Source organism: Juglans microcarpa x Juglans regia, chromosome 4S, assembly GCF_004785595.1.
Source record: "Juglans microcarpa x Juglans regia isolate MS1-56 chromosome 4S, Jm3101_v1.0, whole genome shotgun sequence".
Lineage (NCBI taxonomy): Eukaryota > Viridiplantae > Streptophyta > Magnoliopsida > Fagales > Juglandaceae > Juglans > Juglans microcarpa x Juglans regia.
In genome coordinates this window covers 3,737,849-3,754,151 of record NC_054601.1, presented here as the reverse complement: position 1 = coordinate 3,754,151, position 16,303 = coordinate 3,737,849, and the positions used below count along the sequence as shown (strand labels likewise).

At 36.3% G+C, this 16,303-nt stretch overlaps 2 protein-coding genes across 2 annotated transcripts; one reads left to right on the top strand and one right to left on the bottom strand.

Annotated features, from left to right (window-relative positions):
- The first annotated feature begins 1,829 nt into the window (after positions 1-1,829).
- On the top strand, positions 1,830-4,670 carry LOC121262939 (flavonol 3-O-glucosyltransferase F3GT2-like). The gene is made up of 2 exons (XM_041165647.1): positions 1,830-2,573; positions 3,536-4,670. Exons 1-2 carry the CDS (start codon positions 2,081-2,083, stop codon positions 4,408-4,410), a joined length of 1,368 nt encoding a protein of 455 aa, XP_041021581.1. The 5' UTR covers positions 1,830-2,080; the 3' UTR covers positions 4,411-4,670.
- Positions 4,671-6,979: 2,309 nt separating this feature from the next.
- On the bottom strand, positions 6,980-8,628 carry LOC121262992 (transcription factor MYB36-like). Its single transcript, XM_041165746.1, has 3 exons — positions 8,421-8,628; positions 8,193-8,322; positions 6,980-7,981 (listed from the first exon to the last, which is right to left on the bottom strand). The coding sequence occupies exons 1-3, from the start codon at positions 8,554-8,556 to the stop codon at positions 7,126-7,128; spliced, it is 1,122 nt and encodes a 373-aa protein (XP_041021680.1). The 5' UTR covers positions 8,557-8,628; the 3' UTR covers positions 6,980-7,125.
- Positions 8,629-16,303: the final 7,675 nt, after the last annotated feature.

Below are 16,303 nucleotides of genomic sequence, written 5' to 3'. Positions count from 1 at the left end.
GAGGGCTATATGGTGATCATGCATGTGTGATGTATCATTATGTCAGCTTCGTGGACGTACACCATGCATGGACAAACTTCACTATTTCACCATACCTTGTACCAACTTTAACAACGGAATAAATTTTACTTCCACTCGGTAATTAATATTTCAATTTATAAAATTCTATGGTAAATAGAATAGACAGCTTACGTGTCTACTATCTATTAGAGGGTGTATATACAGGCTTTTCACACGTCCGGTTTGTGGGGTCTCCCTTTCTTTTAACACGAGCGCATCGCACATTAGTATTGGGTAGTGAGCTGTGTTGGGAGTTGTGAATAGTAATAAAAAAAAAATAATAAGAGGAAATGAATAATAATAATAAATAATAATAAAATATTTTAAAAATATTTGAAGTATTTAATACTAAATGTAATTTGCTGGATTAGAGTAGCCAAATTGCTAGCTTTAGATTTGAGTGTAAACTTATCTCTATCTTTGAAGTAATACTATTCATAACCGAAAAAAATATTTTATTCCAATAATTTAGGTTGAAGAAAAATAATAATTGAGAAATAATAATTTAAATAAAAATTAAATTATTAATTAACATATAATCAGTATAGTTACAAAATATGAAAAAATAAATAAATAAATTGTTATTAAAAAATATTATTATATTATTATTTTGATTAATTCAATATTAAATTATGACTTGAATGATTTTGAATTTATAAAAAATATATAATTTTAACTAAAATTTAGAGATGATTTTAATGAAACTATGACTAATATTCTAAATGAGAAAAGAAGATGAGGAAGGGGAATCCATCAGTTGTATTCAACCAATTAAGAACAAAGAGAAAATTTTCAAGTTGGTACATTTGTTCTTAGGCTGAAAACAACCTCCAATAAGAGCCGGCCACATAGCCCACCTATTTCACTAATAATGGGACGCAAAACATCAAATCAAAAAAAAAATTTTACCCGTCTGACTCTCACCCTCACCCTGCTCTCCCTCTCGCACCAAAGCCCCCCTCTATGTTCTCTCACCCCCGTCGAACTGCGTGGTGGTCTCCCTCTCTCTCTCTCTCTCTCTCTCTCTCTCTCTCCTCACCCTCGTCTCTCTTTCTCTTGCCCTCGTCAAATTCACAACCATTGTAATGCTGTGAAGGAAGTCGACATCGATTTACTTGTTTGTTGAATCAAGTCACCCTCGTTTCTCTGTCGTCCTCATCAAAACTGCAGGTAGGAAATGCTTTATATTTTATAATATTTGGAGTTTTTTTGAATGTAGATGGATTATGGATTTGGAGTTTTTCAATGGTGGTGTCGCGTCGGACTGTGGGTGGCTGTCGGACTTCGTGGCGGTTGTGGGTGCCAACGGAATGCGTGGTGGCTGATTAGTTGGCATCAGGCTGCCTGCCTTTGGCGTCAAAATGGTTGTGGGTAGCTGCGGCTACGTCGGGCTGCTGCCGTTGGAGTTGGAATGGCTATGGGTGGCTACTGCTGGCGTCAAAATGGCTGTAGGTGGTTGTGGAGTGGGTTGCTGGCTTGAACACACAAGGAGGACGGTGATGGTGCAACGGGTATAGCAAAAAACAAGTAAAAGACGTAGGGTATGTACCGATGTTTTGATGTAGTGATCCTCATTAAGTTATAGTGTATAAAGCTTTTATTGATTACTGATCTAAAGGTTAAAACGGTCCATATCGCTCCAAAGCGGAACTCAAGAACAAAATCTCATTAATTGAGGGTAGAAAAAGGAAATCATGGAGAAAAAAGTGGTGACGTGGCAGTGCCTTGACCTTAAAAAGCTGCTAGTGACTCTTGCCAACCTTGTGGTCGGAAACTAAAAAGGCGTACGTGAATGACGAACTTGCACTCTTTCATCCTCCCCACTCCAGCCCGTCCATTTCTCTCTCAACAACCTCACACACCAAACAAAAACCTCTCTCTTCTGTCTATTATTGCATGACTGTCACCACACATTAATCTGTGCAGAAACTCAAACGAAATCATTGACCCAAAGTAGCCCTTTGCGCGCACCTCTCCATTAAACATTACTACCTACGGAAGACAACCACTGCAACAATCCATGGAAGACAACAACAACGAAGCGGAAAAACACGTAGCCGTGTTAGCGTTCCCATTCGGCAGCCATGCCGCCCCACTCCTCAGCCTCGTCAATGCAATCGCGGCCACGGCCCCGTTTGTGAAGTTCTCGTTCTTCAGCACGGCTGTATCCAACCGCTCCACCTTCTCCGGTTCTGCTAATCAGGTGAATAACATAAAGCCCTACGACGTGCCCGACGGCTTGCCGGAGGGTTACGTGGTTACCGAGAATCCGATTGAACCAATGGAGCTGTTTCTGAAGGCAACGCCGGGGAACTTTAGGAGCGTTACGGAAGCCGCGGCGACGGAGGCGGGGACTAAGATCAGCTGCGTTATGAGCGATGCGTTTTTTGCGTTTGCTGGAAAGATGGCTAAGGAAATGGATGTGCCTTGGGTCCCGTTTTGGACCGCCGGACCTCACTCCCTTCTCGTACACGTTGACACTGACGTTATCCGGCATACACTAGGATATACAGGTAAGCTGTTCTTGAACGAATGAATCGTGACATAGATATATAGAACTCTGTATTTTTTGTAAAGAGGATTAGAGACTCGAAAGTGTGTGTGTGTGTGTGTATATATATATATATATATATAGAGTATTAGTATGCGTGCTTTAATATCTGATCTATCATGTTTTTAAGACTTCATATTCCTTATTGGATTATGAGGCCTGCAATAATATTGTATTGACATCAATCCAACAGTTTTTTGAAAAATGATTAATCCGCTTTTCTCTTATAATTATTTTACAACTGATCTATACTTAATTAATTAAAATGATAATTTTATAAAATTGATACATGATGAAAATGGATTTCTTGTTGACACATTTGATTGAATGGTTTAATTTTGAAGAGTTAGAGATCATGAAGATATTATAGCATGATCAGTAATTAATAAGATCACCTAAATACTAACATTATGAATTCTTAATTGTATCTAAGGATTTAATGGCACCATTAATATTGCAAGTGACCTCAAGTACTGGTGGCAACGACCATGACGTTTTGCAATTAATTAAAGAGGTAACGAGATTAAAGCCATTAAATGAGAAGAAAAAAGTACTCGTTGAACAAACAAATTAATGAAAAGCTAGGTAGCTGGACTACTTTTATTTTCACAATTTATCTTATCTCATCTTATTGAATTAGTATAATTTTTTTAAATTTTCACATAAAATAAAATAAATAATTTAACTTTTTCAAATCTCAAAATAACAATATATAATATTAAAAAAATATATTTAAATAATATTTTATTTAACTTTTAATTTTAATTTTAATTCTTCTCATCTCATGTAAAAACAATCGAAGCTTTAATTCACCAAAGTCATGCATCCTACTTTTTTGGTAAATTATGATGCGCGCTATCTTTTTCCTGTAGTACATGATCCGACTCATCCGAGTATAAAGTCAAAATTGTTTTTCCTTTGCAGGACGTGATTCACGCGAAGACAAAATCCTTGATTTCATTCCTGGATTTTCCGCAGTAGGTGTAGCCGATTTGCCTGAAGGAATAGTGTTTGGAAACTTAGAGTCACCCTTTTCGAAAATGTTATACGACATGGGATTAGCACTGCCGCAGGCAACTGCTGTTGCCATAAACTCGTTCGAAGAGTTAGACCCAGTAATAGTGAATGAGCTCAAGTCGAGATTCCAAAAGTTCCTCAATATTGGTCCCTTTCCCCTAACATTGTCTCCACCATTCCCTTCTGATGAGCATGGCTGCCTGCATTGGTTGGACATGCACAAAACCGAATCTGTTGCATACATTAGCTTTGGAAGGGTGATAACACTGCCGCCCCATGAGCTCACGGCAATGGCAGAAGCACTGGAGGCAACTGGGATTCCATTCCTTTGGTCATTTAGGGGCAATATAGATGAAAAACTACCAGAGGGATTCATGAAAAGGACGAGTAGTTCAAGAGGAAAACTTGTTCTTTGGGCTCCTCAGATGCATGTCTTAAAACATCGTTCGGTAGGAGTGTTTGTGACACATTGTGGGTGGAACTCGGTTTTGGAGAGTATTGCGGCTAGGGTGCCCATGATATGTAGGCCAGTTTTTGGAGACCAGAAGCTGAACAGACAGATTGTGGAGTCGGTTTGGGGCATTGGCGTGGGGATTGAGGGTGGGGTTTTCACCAAAGATGGAGCTATAAAAGCCCTGAAATTAACTTTGTTGAGTGAACAAGGGAAGAAAATGAGAGAAAAAATTGAAGCCTGCTTCAAAAGGCCAGCATTGAAAGCTGCTGGACCGGATGGTAGCTCTAGAGAAAATTTCAAGACTCTGGTTGAGTTAATCACCAAGTAAAATAGAAATTAGTGATACGAGTCTTGTGCTATATATTAGATCATCGCACTACCATCTTGGAGAGAGAGAGAGAGAGAGAGAGAGAGAGAGAGAGAGAGCTGCGATATATCATGCATATGGCACCTATATCTCGTTTTAGTAGGTGTTGATCAACATTGGATTGGACTTCAACGGGAAATTTAGTAAAATATATCTTTTTATGCACTTTCAATCCATTAATTATAAGCTTTCAAAATAAATAAATATATTTTTGGCTTTTATAAAATTTCTAGGCTTTTAAAAAATTCGATTGCTTAAATAATATTTGGGGCTAAAATTTGAACTTTAGAAGAAATCTAAATATATAGATTTTTTATTTTTAATTTGAAATGTTTAATATAGAATATTTGGGAGTTAAAATGATTATTTATAAAATTTTGGAGACTGGAAAGAATGTATTATAATAGAGTAATGTTAGAGAGAAGTCACTGTAGCAGTGCACACTTTACACTCACTATATGGTTACTTCTAGTTCTTTATTTTTTTTAAACTTAAAAAATATGTGATTTAGATGATACCATATCATATATACAAAATGATTACTCTCAAGCTATCTATATTTTTCCATTATAATATGATCAACTCTCATTCGCTTCTTCAGTCGAGTGCTAACAAAAAGCAAAATAGTAACTTCACCCCAAGTACCAACGACTTTGCGGTCTATTAATTGCTTGATTTATCTGATACCCCTCGGGCTCAATGGTGCGAAAGCCCATATGTTTGGGCCCTCTGTTGCAGCAACGAAGAGATAGTTGCAAGATATTGACAAGAACTGATGATATTGATTCGAAGTGTCCATAAACTTATAATTTGATATAGTTTGATATTGACGCTGGATAGAATTTAAATTAATTTTGATGGTTAATTTTAACAAATAATTGAGACAAAAAAGACAAAAGAGTCGTCCAAAATACAAAGAAAACAACTCTATTTTCAATTGAAAAATTATCAAAACTCAGAATCCTCCAACCAAACCAACAAGTTGGACTGAAATAGCTATAAATTTGAAAATATCAAAATTTTATCAAAAATAAAAAAATATCAATAAACACACCAAAAATAAATACGTAAATAAATAAGCAATCTGTCAAAACTTTGGCCAAAATCAGATTCAAAGTCACTTCATAACCGATAAACGAAATATTACCATAAAAAACAAAAAATATCTAAAATTGGAGATTTGAAAGGAAAAACAGCTGATTTTGGGCTCGAAAACAATGCACACCAAGCATAGCTAAGTGGCCACGGCGTGCACGTCAAAAAGAGTTTTTCGAATTGGAGTCATATGTGCGAATCTGATACTCGTAGTCAAAGTTATGACCAAAATACCGACACGTGCTCAAGACTGTCCCAAATCAAGGAAAAATCAGTGTTTCTTTCTCTACTTGCACTAATCTACCGTCTCAAGGTAGTTCATTGCTATCAACATGCAATCTGACTTGGATCCCCCTGCATTAGATAAAGTATGTTAGATTGTAGAGTTATTTTTATTAGAAAGTAGATATAATATATTATATGAAATCATATCAATTTGTGAGTTTAATTTTGTGAGATTTCTTTATTGCTGTAGCACTTTTGATTCGGAATTTTCATGTCTGTGGCAACCATTTTGTTCCTCCATTTTATTTTATTTTTTTAAGGTTATCAGGAAACATAATCTGAACTAATTTTAGGAGTGTACAATCTTTCGGTTAACCTTTTACAAATCCAGATGATCAAGAGTTTTAAATCTAGAACTTATCAACTCCACCCAATGATCTAGTTTCCTCTCTTCCCATTCAACATTTACAATATTTTTTCCGAATTTTCTGTACACTTCATTCCATGAAGCTAGGCCATCGATTTTTAATGATAATTTATACATTGCATATCAATTCTCATAGTAAAATAAAGAACACTCCTCCACGTCCTCTTCTTTCTTTCTTTCTAATTTCTTTCTTTTTTTCCTTCTCCTCCTCTCAACATCGTCCCACCCCTACCCCCACCTAAATGACAACAACACTACATAAAACAAATAAAAAAACCCGAATGTCATGAGAGTTGCTGTGGGTTAGGAATTGCCAGTTTTATAAAACCACATGATTCTAACTGACACGTCTCATGAGAGAGAATTAAGCATCATGATCATGATCCTCGTTATCTCAGTCATGTTCTGACTTGATAATCCGAGGACACTACTGAGTCCTGAGATCCATCCGGGTCATCATATTCTCTCTCTTTCTCTATCTCTTGTTTTCAAAAGATATGTCAGCATCAATATTCTTCAGATATTCGTGGATTTAGTTCGACCAAATCAACCGATCGAGGTTTTAATTTTTAGTCTACAGACACTTCAATCGAAGTTTCCAAAATCATATTGATATTTATATATCCAAAACTAGATATTTATACGATAATCTTAATTATAATTATCAGTGCTATCTGATCATTGGGATCGATCTCTGCAGAGCTAATGGAGCTATAAGTTGAAGCCTCAGAAGAATGAATATATATATATATATATATATAGCAAGAGTTCATTAATTATCAAGGCAAACTGTAGAAATAGCAAGCACTTAGGTCATTCACATAATTATTCACAAAAATTTACAGAACGTGTCATCAGATTCTCTCCTTCTTCCCCGTTTTATGCTAATCACAAAATGCCATAACGCCACTCCGGTCCTATGTTTTAAACTAGAGATTGTAACATAGTTCGTAATCTTGAAACATAGGCTGATCAGTCTGCAGAAGAGAAGTGGAGTCCCAAGAGTTTGAGGTTGAGGATTTTCTGTCGAAGTCGTTAGACCACCAAATCACGCTGTCCTTTGAACTATTGATTTCTCTGAGACAATCATATCCAGCCACCTGATCTTCCTGTGGTACGAAAACCATAGTTTTGTTATTAAGAAAGTCGTCGAGTTCAGATTGGAAGGCTGAAACTTCTACTCCCAGTACATTAGGTTGTTCTATAACATCTGCTTTAGGATCATAAGTACTGGAGTCCATTAGATTATTCCCTGTGACGAAGGCCATTGAATTATCCGAGGATGGAGTAAAATGCAAAGAATTGTCCAATTCATTTGCATTTGTATTGCTGATTTTTGCAAAACCCTCTGGCATTATAGCACCAGTGGCGCCTGGTTCACAGAAGTCGACCTTTTGTCCTTGCCCAGGCTGAGGACTAGGAAAGTCGTGTTGCCACAGAGGGCTAGGATTTTCATTTAAAGAATATTGCAGGCTTCGGATCATCTTTTCTTGCAGGGGATGCAACTTTGGCCACAGCGCAGGATTGTTGTAGAAATTAGATAAAGGTTTTTGGAGGGTTTGAAGTTGCATATGGAGTTGAAGTCTTTCAAGGGCCGAGCTGCTTAAGGCTTGTGAATGCGAGTTATGTTCTATGCCATTTGCATCTTTTGCACCTATTGTTGAAAATCGATTCATGTTAGACTCTTTGCGCCTTCCGAGCAACTTCTTCTTCAATCTTGTGTTCCAGTAATTCTTGATGTCATTATCTGTTCTTCCAGGCAGTTGGGCCGCAATAACGGACCACCTAGAGGTAGATGGAAGACAAATTAAAGAGTTAAATCATACCAAAAAACGAGGAAAAAACTGGAAAAGAAATGACTTAAAAAAAAAACCTATCGAAGGAGATCTGAATCCAAAACATGGAGTTATTCCATGGCCAAAGCATCATGGACAAAGAAAAGGGACAAGCACTTCGTGTTAAAACTTATGGAGCTGAGAGAGAGAGAGAGAGAGACCTGCTGCCAATACTTATATAGAGGCTGCAGATGATGTTGTCTTCTTCTTCAGAGAACCCACCATGCTTGATGTTGGGCCTTAAGTAATTTAACCATCGGAGTCTGCAACTCTTTCCACATCTCTTAAGCCCTGCATGAATTTAAACCAACCAAAAGGCCAAACTGATCATTCTTTAGAACTTGCTTCTTTCCAAAGACAAACGAAATTCAGACTATGCGAGAATGTACCACTTTTCTGAGGAAGAGCAATCCAGTTGCTTCCAGTTCCATACTGTTCAATATAGGCTTTGAGCTTGGCATCCTCTTCAGGAGACCATGGTCCCTTCTTCACGTTTGCCTTATCACAGCATGGAGCTCGACCCATCTCTCTCTGTCTCTGTCTCTCCCTCTCTCTTAAAGCGAATATCTGAGAAGGCTGTTTGAGATTGTTAAGAAAAAAATGGAGAAGGAAGACCAAGATTTATAGGTCGGAAGAGTGGGTCATGTGATGGTTAGGGGGACAAAAAGTCTTACACCTCACCTTCTCTCCTTCCTCACTATTCAACCTACCTCTCTTTTAGGGTTCTTGCAAATAAGGTTGGTCTCTCTCTCTTCCTTTTTGGATTAGTTCTCTCATCCATATATACTATATTAAGCAGCATGCAACAGGACAAAGTTTAACAAAGTTCTTTTCATATTCAATTATACCGCTTTTTTTGGTCCACTTTGTTTATAATTATTTGAACCCAATCATGCAGGTAATTGATCAGAAGAAGCGTCCATCCTTCAGTTTTTCATTATTATCCTTTAAATGTTCCAATCCAAGCTAGCCACCCTCTCTCTCTCTCTCTCTCTCTCTCTCTCTCTCTATATATATATATATATATATGTGTGAAAAATATAATTGGTTAATTGCCACGTCATTGAAAAATGTATGCTTCCTTCCTTTAACGCCCGCGTCATTGGCTGCTGTTTTTGTTTTTACAATTTATTTCAATTCATCTCATTTAATCTAATTATTACAATTTTTTTAAATTTTCACAAAAGTGAAATAAACAATTCAATTTTTTTAAATCTCAAAACAAAAATAATATTAAAAAAATATATTCTAATAATATTTTATTCAACTTTCAACTTTCATGATCTCAGTTCATCTTATATCGTCTTATTTCATCTGCAAAAACAAATGAGGTTAATGAAACAATATTTAGCTTCCTTCTCTTAACAAGGTACATGAAATTTGCAGGAAAAAAAAATTGTAAAAGAAGCAAGGTGCATATCATCTTTGAGATCATAGTCCAATAATATGCGTTTGGGATGTGATCAATTTCCAACCAATGTTTAATTACCATAATTTTAGTAAAATGAAATGCACATTACTCAGAATTAATAAAAGAGAGCTACTCCCAGCCAGTCGGGTGAAAACCTAGTTTTAACACTGGCCAATAAAATTTTGCCACGTAGGACATGCAACAAATATTCATCTACATTCACATGGGCTAGATTCCTTCCTTATTTTCCATCTCTTTCCCTCTTCTCCCTCTCTCCCCCACCCCACTACAACTTCCCCCTCCCTCTCTTAAACTCTCCCCTCTCTCTCTCTCTAAAATACTCTCTCTCAAATATACTCTCCTCGCTCTCCTTTATAGGCTGCCCAGCTCTCTATGAAAGCAATAAAATTAAGTTTGCTATTTTGTCTTTTATATATACATATATATATATATATATATATATATAATTAGTAACAGCTTTGTTTTTTTTTCTAAGATCTAGATTTTCATTATCATTTTGTTGTTGTGGATATCTTTTGGGCTGGTTTAACATGTGCAAAAAGAAATTGAACAATTTAATAAGATTATTAATTCATAAGCAATGACCTACATAGAAGAGTGTATTTTAGAGAGAGAGGGAAGTTGCAACGTAGTAGGAAAGAGATGGAAAATAAAGAAAATGAATCTAGTACATGTGAGTATATGTAGATGGAGATTTTTTGCATGTCCTATGTGGCAAAATGCTATTGGCCGGTGTTAAAAATGGATTTGCACCCAACTAGTTGTAAGGTTTTTCCTTAATAAAATTCAATTATGAAAATCTTTGCAATCATCATAATCATGATACATATTAACGTACGGTACGTTAATAATCCCTACGTTTAGCAGGTTTCCTTTTCTTCCTTTTTATTAACTGTTAACATATATATATATATATATATATATATATATAAAACTTGATGGGATAGCTTAGGAAATCAAGGTGATGATCATTGTAGAATTGTAATTAGAAAAACGAGCAAATACGCATGTAGTACTGCCCGATCAGGAGTTATAGTGTCTGTAACTGAGCGGAGGTCGCCACAGATGGGGCTCCTTAACAAGATCACATTCAGTAAGAGCAAGGGGCACTTGTGGAAGACTGCACCAAAACAGCCTAGTGCCACGCCGACAGATCCAGCTTCTAGTAGTACTGCCGTTGTTGAGAGATAAGCTTCTAAGTCTACTTTGGATCAGGTACGAGCTCTGTTTGTGGAGTTCATTAAGCCCATCATGGAGAATCTTAGGGATCTGGAAGGACGCATTAAAATGTTACAAGATGATGTTGATCTACTTAGCAAATATTGATCGTTTTAGTTATTATTTTACTTTTTTATATTGTATTGAACATTATATATTTGTGATGTAATTAATGTATGATTCTTATTTTTCGTGTTTGCTACCTTGTTTATTTATTTTTTTTTCATTTTACTTGTCGTTCATGATAATATAAAAAATGATACTATCTTTAAAGTTATATTTATATAAATTTAACATAAAAGAAATCATTGTAAAGTTTTGAAATTAATTGCATAAAATTAATTTATGAATTTATAAATATTTTAACTCATCACAAATCATAATATATAATATATACACATTTTTATATTTTGAAAATAATAACAAATTAATGAAAAAATATTTATTATTTTAATGGAAAAAATATATGCACAAATTAATGGAAAAAATGTCCGTTCGAACAAAGAAATTTAAGTTCGAACTATTATTAACTTTTCCTAGAAAAAAAAAAATTAATTTCTAACCAATATTGTTATTCGAATAGATTATATACTGTTCAAACAGATATTAGTTTCATGTTTAAATCTATTTTGTTCCGTTCGAACAGTTTTTCTTTTTAGAGGCAATTTTATTCATTACAAAGTATCTTATTCAAATGGATATTTATTCGTTCAAACGAATTTAGTAATTCAGATATTTTTGGAGATGAAATATAAATTTAGTCTCCAAAAATAACTTTTAGAGACAAAATTTAATTCATCTCTAGCAAATTTCATTACTAAAAATCAAATCACGAGTATATCTTGGTCCATTCTTTTCAGATATGCAATTGCGTTGACAATGTCAAAATATACTTATAAACCGACAGGGAATGCAATTTTTATGCAAGGGATGATATTCATGGTACTTTAGTACGCACATTGACTTGTTCCACACCTTTAGACGAAACTTTTTAATTTGGGGGGTGGCGCCTCTTGCAAGCAATCGATGTCGTTTTGCAGGAATTGTAGGCCTCATTATATTATACTATAATTAAGCATTTCAGTACTCCTCCATTTGAACAAGCTGCAAGCGACAAGAATTTTCTCCACTGGTGCAGAGAAGTCCACGCTCGTCACAAAGAATTTCCAAGTTTCCTAGCTAACATGAGATCTGAAGTATCATTTCAAATCATGCCTTCATGTCATCCACTCGTCATATCAGATATATAAATTAGACAGTTAATCTTGTTTACACATATTAATTAGCACAATCAATTCAACTCAACTGGGACTAAAACAAAATCTCAACCGATCGAGACTTTAATATTAGAAAAAAAAATCGATTGATATTCCTAATTTACTCCCATGGTACTAGTACTGCCACACTGTATCTTTGATTATATCGAGATAAAATCTTCTGCAACTTCGTAGATATAGATATGTCGGTGAACCATGTAAACCTTGTATCGTATCTAATTAGTTGCACTTTTTCTTTTATTCTTTTTCATATCATTCCTAACAGATCAGCTAGGGCTAAATATTATTTAAACAGTAGCGGGAGGCAATATTTAAACAAAAGCTAGCTAGATCAGGAAGAAAGAATCGAAACGGAAAAGGCAGTCATGCATGCAAGTCCAAACTGGCCTGGCATTTCGTAGAAGAAGCACACCACTGTATTGACCTCGGCTCCCTAGCCAGCTAATTTAATATTTTCCTAGATGTTTTTCTCGATCCAATATGAGGGCCAATGAGGTTTGCATGGAACCGCAGCTACAGAGAAATAACAAGAGGAAAACCATCAAAATTCAAAAGCACTCACAATACGCTTATTAATTAATTAATGTTCTAATCACCAAGTGGACTCATATCTTTGGGAGGAAGAAAACATGCTTCTGCTTGTCTTATTTGAACCCTAGAATCAATGCATTGACAATGCCTTTCATATCCAAGAAAAGGAGGAAAAAGAAATCAAATAAATAAAGTAAAAGGTATCTGCATTATATCATCCTGGAAGACCAACATTAATTATTTATAAATTAGAGTACTATTGTAATAGAGCTGGTATAAAGGTGATGATCTTGATAAGGGTGGATAAGCATGCATGGATTATCATCACTGCACTTTACTAGAATTATTATGGAATGATTGGTGATAACTCCCAGCTTGCTGGCATAGAGATTTCTCGTCCATAAGACCTGCAGGTTGATGATCTATTACGCACTTAAATTTGGACAATGCTAGAAAATTATAACTTAATTAAGAGATCAGAGTCCTATATATCTTTCTTATCTTGATGGTTCTTATTGAGAAAGAGTACTATATATGTCTTTCTTATCTTGATGGTTCTTATTGAGAAAGAGTACTATGTTCCGCTCAATAGACTACTCTTAAAATATATATGTCGTATATATCAACATATGTGATTGAGAATAAAAAAAATTTAATGATGATCGAAGAATAATATTTCTTATCGACAAATTTCAATAATCACTTACGTACCCTATTCTTTCAAGAATTAATAATGTAAATTAATATCTATCGAGCTCGCGATTTTTTTGCCATCAATCTCAGCCCTGGCCGGCATCAATCTCGATTCAGACTTTAACAAAATTAGTTAAGATTGACTATATATATATATATATATATATATTGTATGTATATATTTACTAAGAAATGAACCAGAAAATTTGCAGGAAGGCCAATTAATTAATTGTACATGAAGAATCGTCAATATATATGGTTGTTGACAAAGAATCAAAGATGCATGCATGCTAACAGCACCGGCGGGACTAGTTAGCCCTGAATTTCTTTGAATGAGACTGTGTGACTAAAAACAGACAAAGACTCTACAAATGGACGCATGCAGTAGCTGAGCTCAAAGTGGGTCCCTAGTTACCCCCTTCCACAAGTCATAGACAATTCATGTATGTATGTCAAACCTTTATTATTATTATCATAATTGCCATGATATCTTAAAAATGATTATAATTAAATTAATTTTCCAAAACGAATATTCTCATAGTAATTAATTTGATCTATTTGGTAACAAACCCAACTTCGAGAACCGAAGGAATAGAGCTGTCCAACATTCATACAATCGATTATCTTATCTCCTAGAACTGTACGTGAGCGTTTGTTTTCCCAAATTTACCTAATAATTGACCAGATCACAACAAGAGGAAGATGTAGCAGAAGTTGTTGCAAAAGATAATGCACCAGTAGTACTTAGTCCATCTAGTTTAGAACCCACACAGTTGTTTTCCCCTTATAAGATTCCAAATTAGATGTCCAAACGAGCCAATTATAAGCTAAACTGGTTGATTAAGGAACAGTTCAGCATTCATATTAATATATATAGAATGTTATAATTCTTTACAAATACAAAGGTTGCCTGCCCTAGCTAGCTAGCGCTCCTCCAGCAAGTACTGCATGCAAAAGGTCAATGGGTACGTACCAACTTAGACTTCTGAAACAAAAAAGTCTTTCCGGTACTGTGTGTTAGGTATGATCACAAATTATAAGAAACAGACTAGATCAGGACCTGGTGGCCGGTGAAGATCATGCATTATATATATGGCGTCACAGAATTTGACCCAGATAATGGATTATAATTTTCCATACCTGCAGAGAGATCAGAGATAGAGGAGTTAATTGAGTTGGTGATGCATGCATGCCAAGCTAGCCATGGCACTAGCTCTATGATTCAGAAATGAAAGTTTAATCATTACCAAACCATGCATGCAGTACCTTTTTTCTTTTTGTAATCAATCGCAGTACTTAATATATACATATATGGAGGAAATTTTTTTTGATTAGGATTCAAACGAATAAAGTCAACCATGGATGCATTCGATATTCGAATATCTGATGTACTAACTAAATCGTTTAATCAATTAATTAATTAATGAGATAGTAGTTAGTGGGTCCTAAAATGAAAGACTTTTAATATTGTTCTTAAATCTCAAAATTAATTTTTTATTTTACCACTATAAACGGCCCATGTAAGGGTACTAGGCATAATGTGTAGAGGTGTGCAAAATTTTGAGAATTCCGACTCCGTCCGACCTCCCCTCCGACGCCGACTCTGACGGAGTCGGAGTTGTCGGAATTCGGAACTACTCCGAATAGTGATTCGGAGTCGGAGTCGGAGTCGGAGCTCCATGTAGCTCTGACTCCGACTCCGAATTTTTTTTTAAACCTAGCTGTAAAACGACATCGTTTTACAGCTGGGTTTAAAAAAAAATTATTGAACGACACCGTTCCACTTAATATGGAATGGCGTCGTTTCATATGTCTTCCTAAGGAAGCCTTCTCCTCATACGTTCCCCCCTTCTTCTTCCTTCTCCAGTTCTTCTTCTTCTTCCTTCTCCCTTCTCTCTCGCGTCTCCCGTCCCAGTGACTGAACCATCCCTTCTCTCTCGCGTCTTCTGTCCCAGTGCCAGTGTGCCGCCGTTAGTCGTTGCTCCTCCGTGCCGCCGTTCCTCGTTGCTCCTCTATTCAGCTTCCACCTACGGTGAGCCCTAAATTTATGAGCCCTAAATTTAATTCAAGCACGTCTCTTATGAATTGGAGCCAGCAGTTGTGATTCTTGTGAATTGGTTGTATTGAATATTTAATATAGTCCCAACACGGTGCTCAAAACCCTGAATTTTACATTGTATTGCAGACTTGCGCTCGACACCCGGTGCTCAAAACCCTGAATTTTACATTGTATTGCAGACTTGCGCTCGAGCGAGGTGTCGAGTGCAAGTCGAGCGCACGTTGTATTGAACATTGGCTTGAGCGCCACGTTGAGCGCAAGTCGAGCGAACCTCTCTGGATAGATTTTGCTCGAGCGCCACGTCGAGCGCACGTCGAGCGAACCTCTCTGGATGGGTTCTGCTCGAGCGAACCTCTCTGGATGGGTTCCACTGAGTCGAGCGCAAGTCAACCGAACCTCGATGTAATAATACATCGATACAATAATATATTATGATACAATAATACATGTCCTATTGTATAATACAATAGCCTAGTTTATTTTTAAACTAATTTTTTGCTTCTAATTTAATTTGTTCAGCTTCATTGATTGTGATATGGATCCTAGACATAGTGAAGATGATCGTCCACAAAGTGATGTGGCGGATGCCAATGCTACAACTCCTACACCGGTGGGTACTTCCACCCCTAGAGCCACATCTAGGGCAGCTACATCTAGAGCAGCTACATCTAGAGCAGCTACATCTTGTACGAGTAGTCGACTCCCACTCCCAGTTGATATAGAGGATGAGGATATGTTCAACGAAGAGGAGGAGATGCCCATTGAGCAAGATCAACCACCACGACCTTCTAAAAAGAGGTCGTGGACATGGGAGCATTTCACCAAAATTCCTGGTGAAATTGCGAACCCAGTAGCAAGATGACATTACTGTAGATCACTTTATGGATGCCATTCGAAGAAGCAAGGTACCAGTGTGTTAATAGCACATCTAAATGGTTGTCAACGATATAAGATAGCGAAGGGATTGCAAGCCACTGATCAGACCAACCTCAGTTACCAAACTTCTACAGCCACTGATGGTACACAGACTAAGAAATTGGTCATCCCTCAATACAGTGAGAA

Bases quoted from the DNA above. Each gene is read 5' to 3' on its own strand.
- LOC121262992 (XM_041165746.1), bottom strand. From the start codon at position 8,556: ATGGGTCGAGCTCCATGCTGTGATAAGGCAAACGTGAAGAAGGGACCA. The intron at 8,323-8,420 runs GTACATTCTCGC...AAATTCATGCAG, and splicing joins TGCTCTTCCTCAGAAAAGTG to GGCTTAAGAGATGTGGAAAG. The intron at 7,982-8,192 runs GTCTCTCTCTCT...ATCTACCTCTAG, and splicing joins TATATAAGTATTGGCAGCAG to GTGGTCCGTTATTGCGGCCC.
- LOC121262939 (XM_041165647.1), top strand. From the start codon at position 2,081: ATGGAAGACAACAACAACGAAGCGGAAAAACACGTAGCCGTGTTAGCG. The intron at 2,574-3,535 runs GTAAGCTGTTCT...TTTCCTTTGCAG, and splicing joins GCATACACTAGGATATACAG to GACGTGATTCACGCGAAGAC.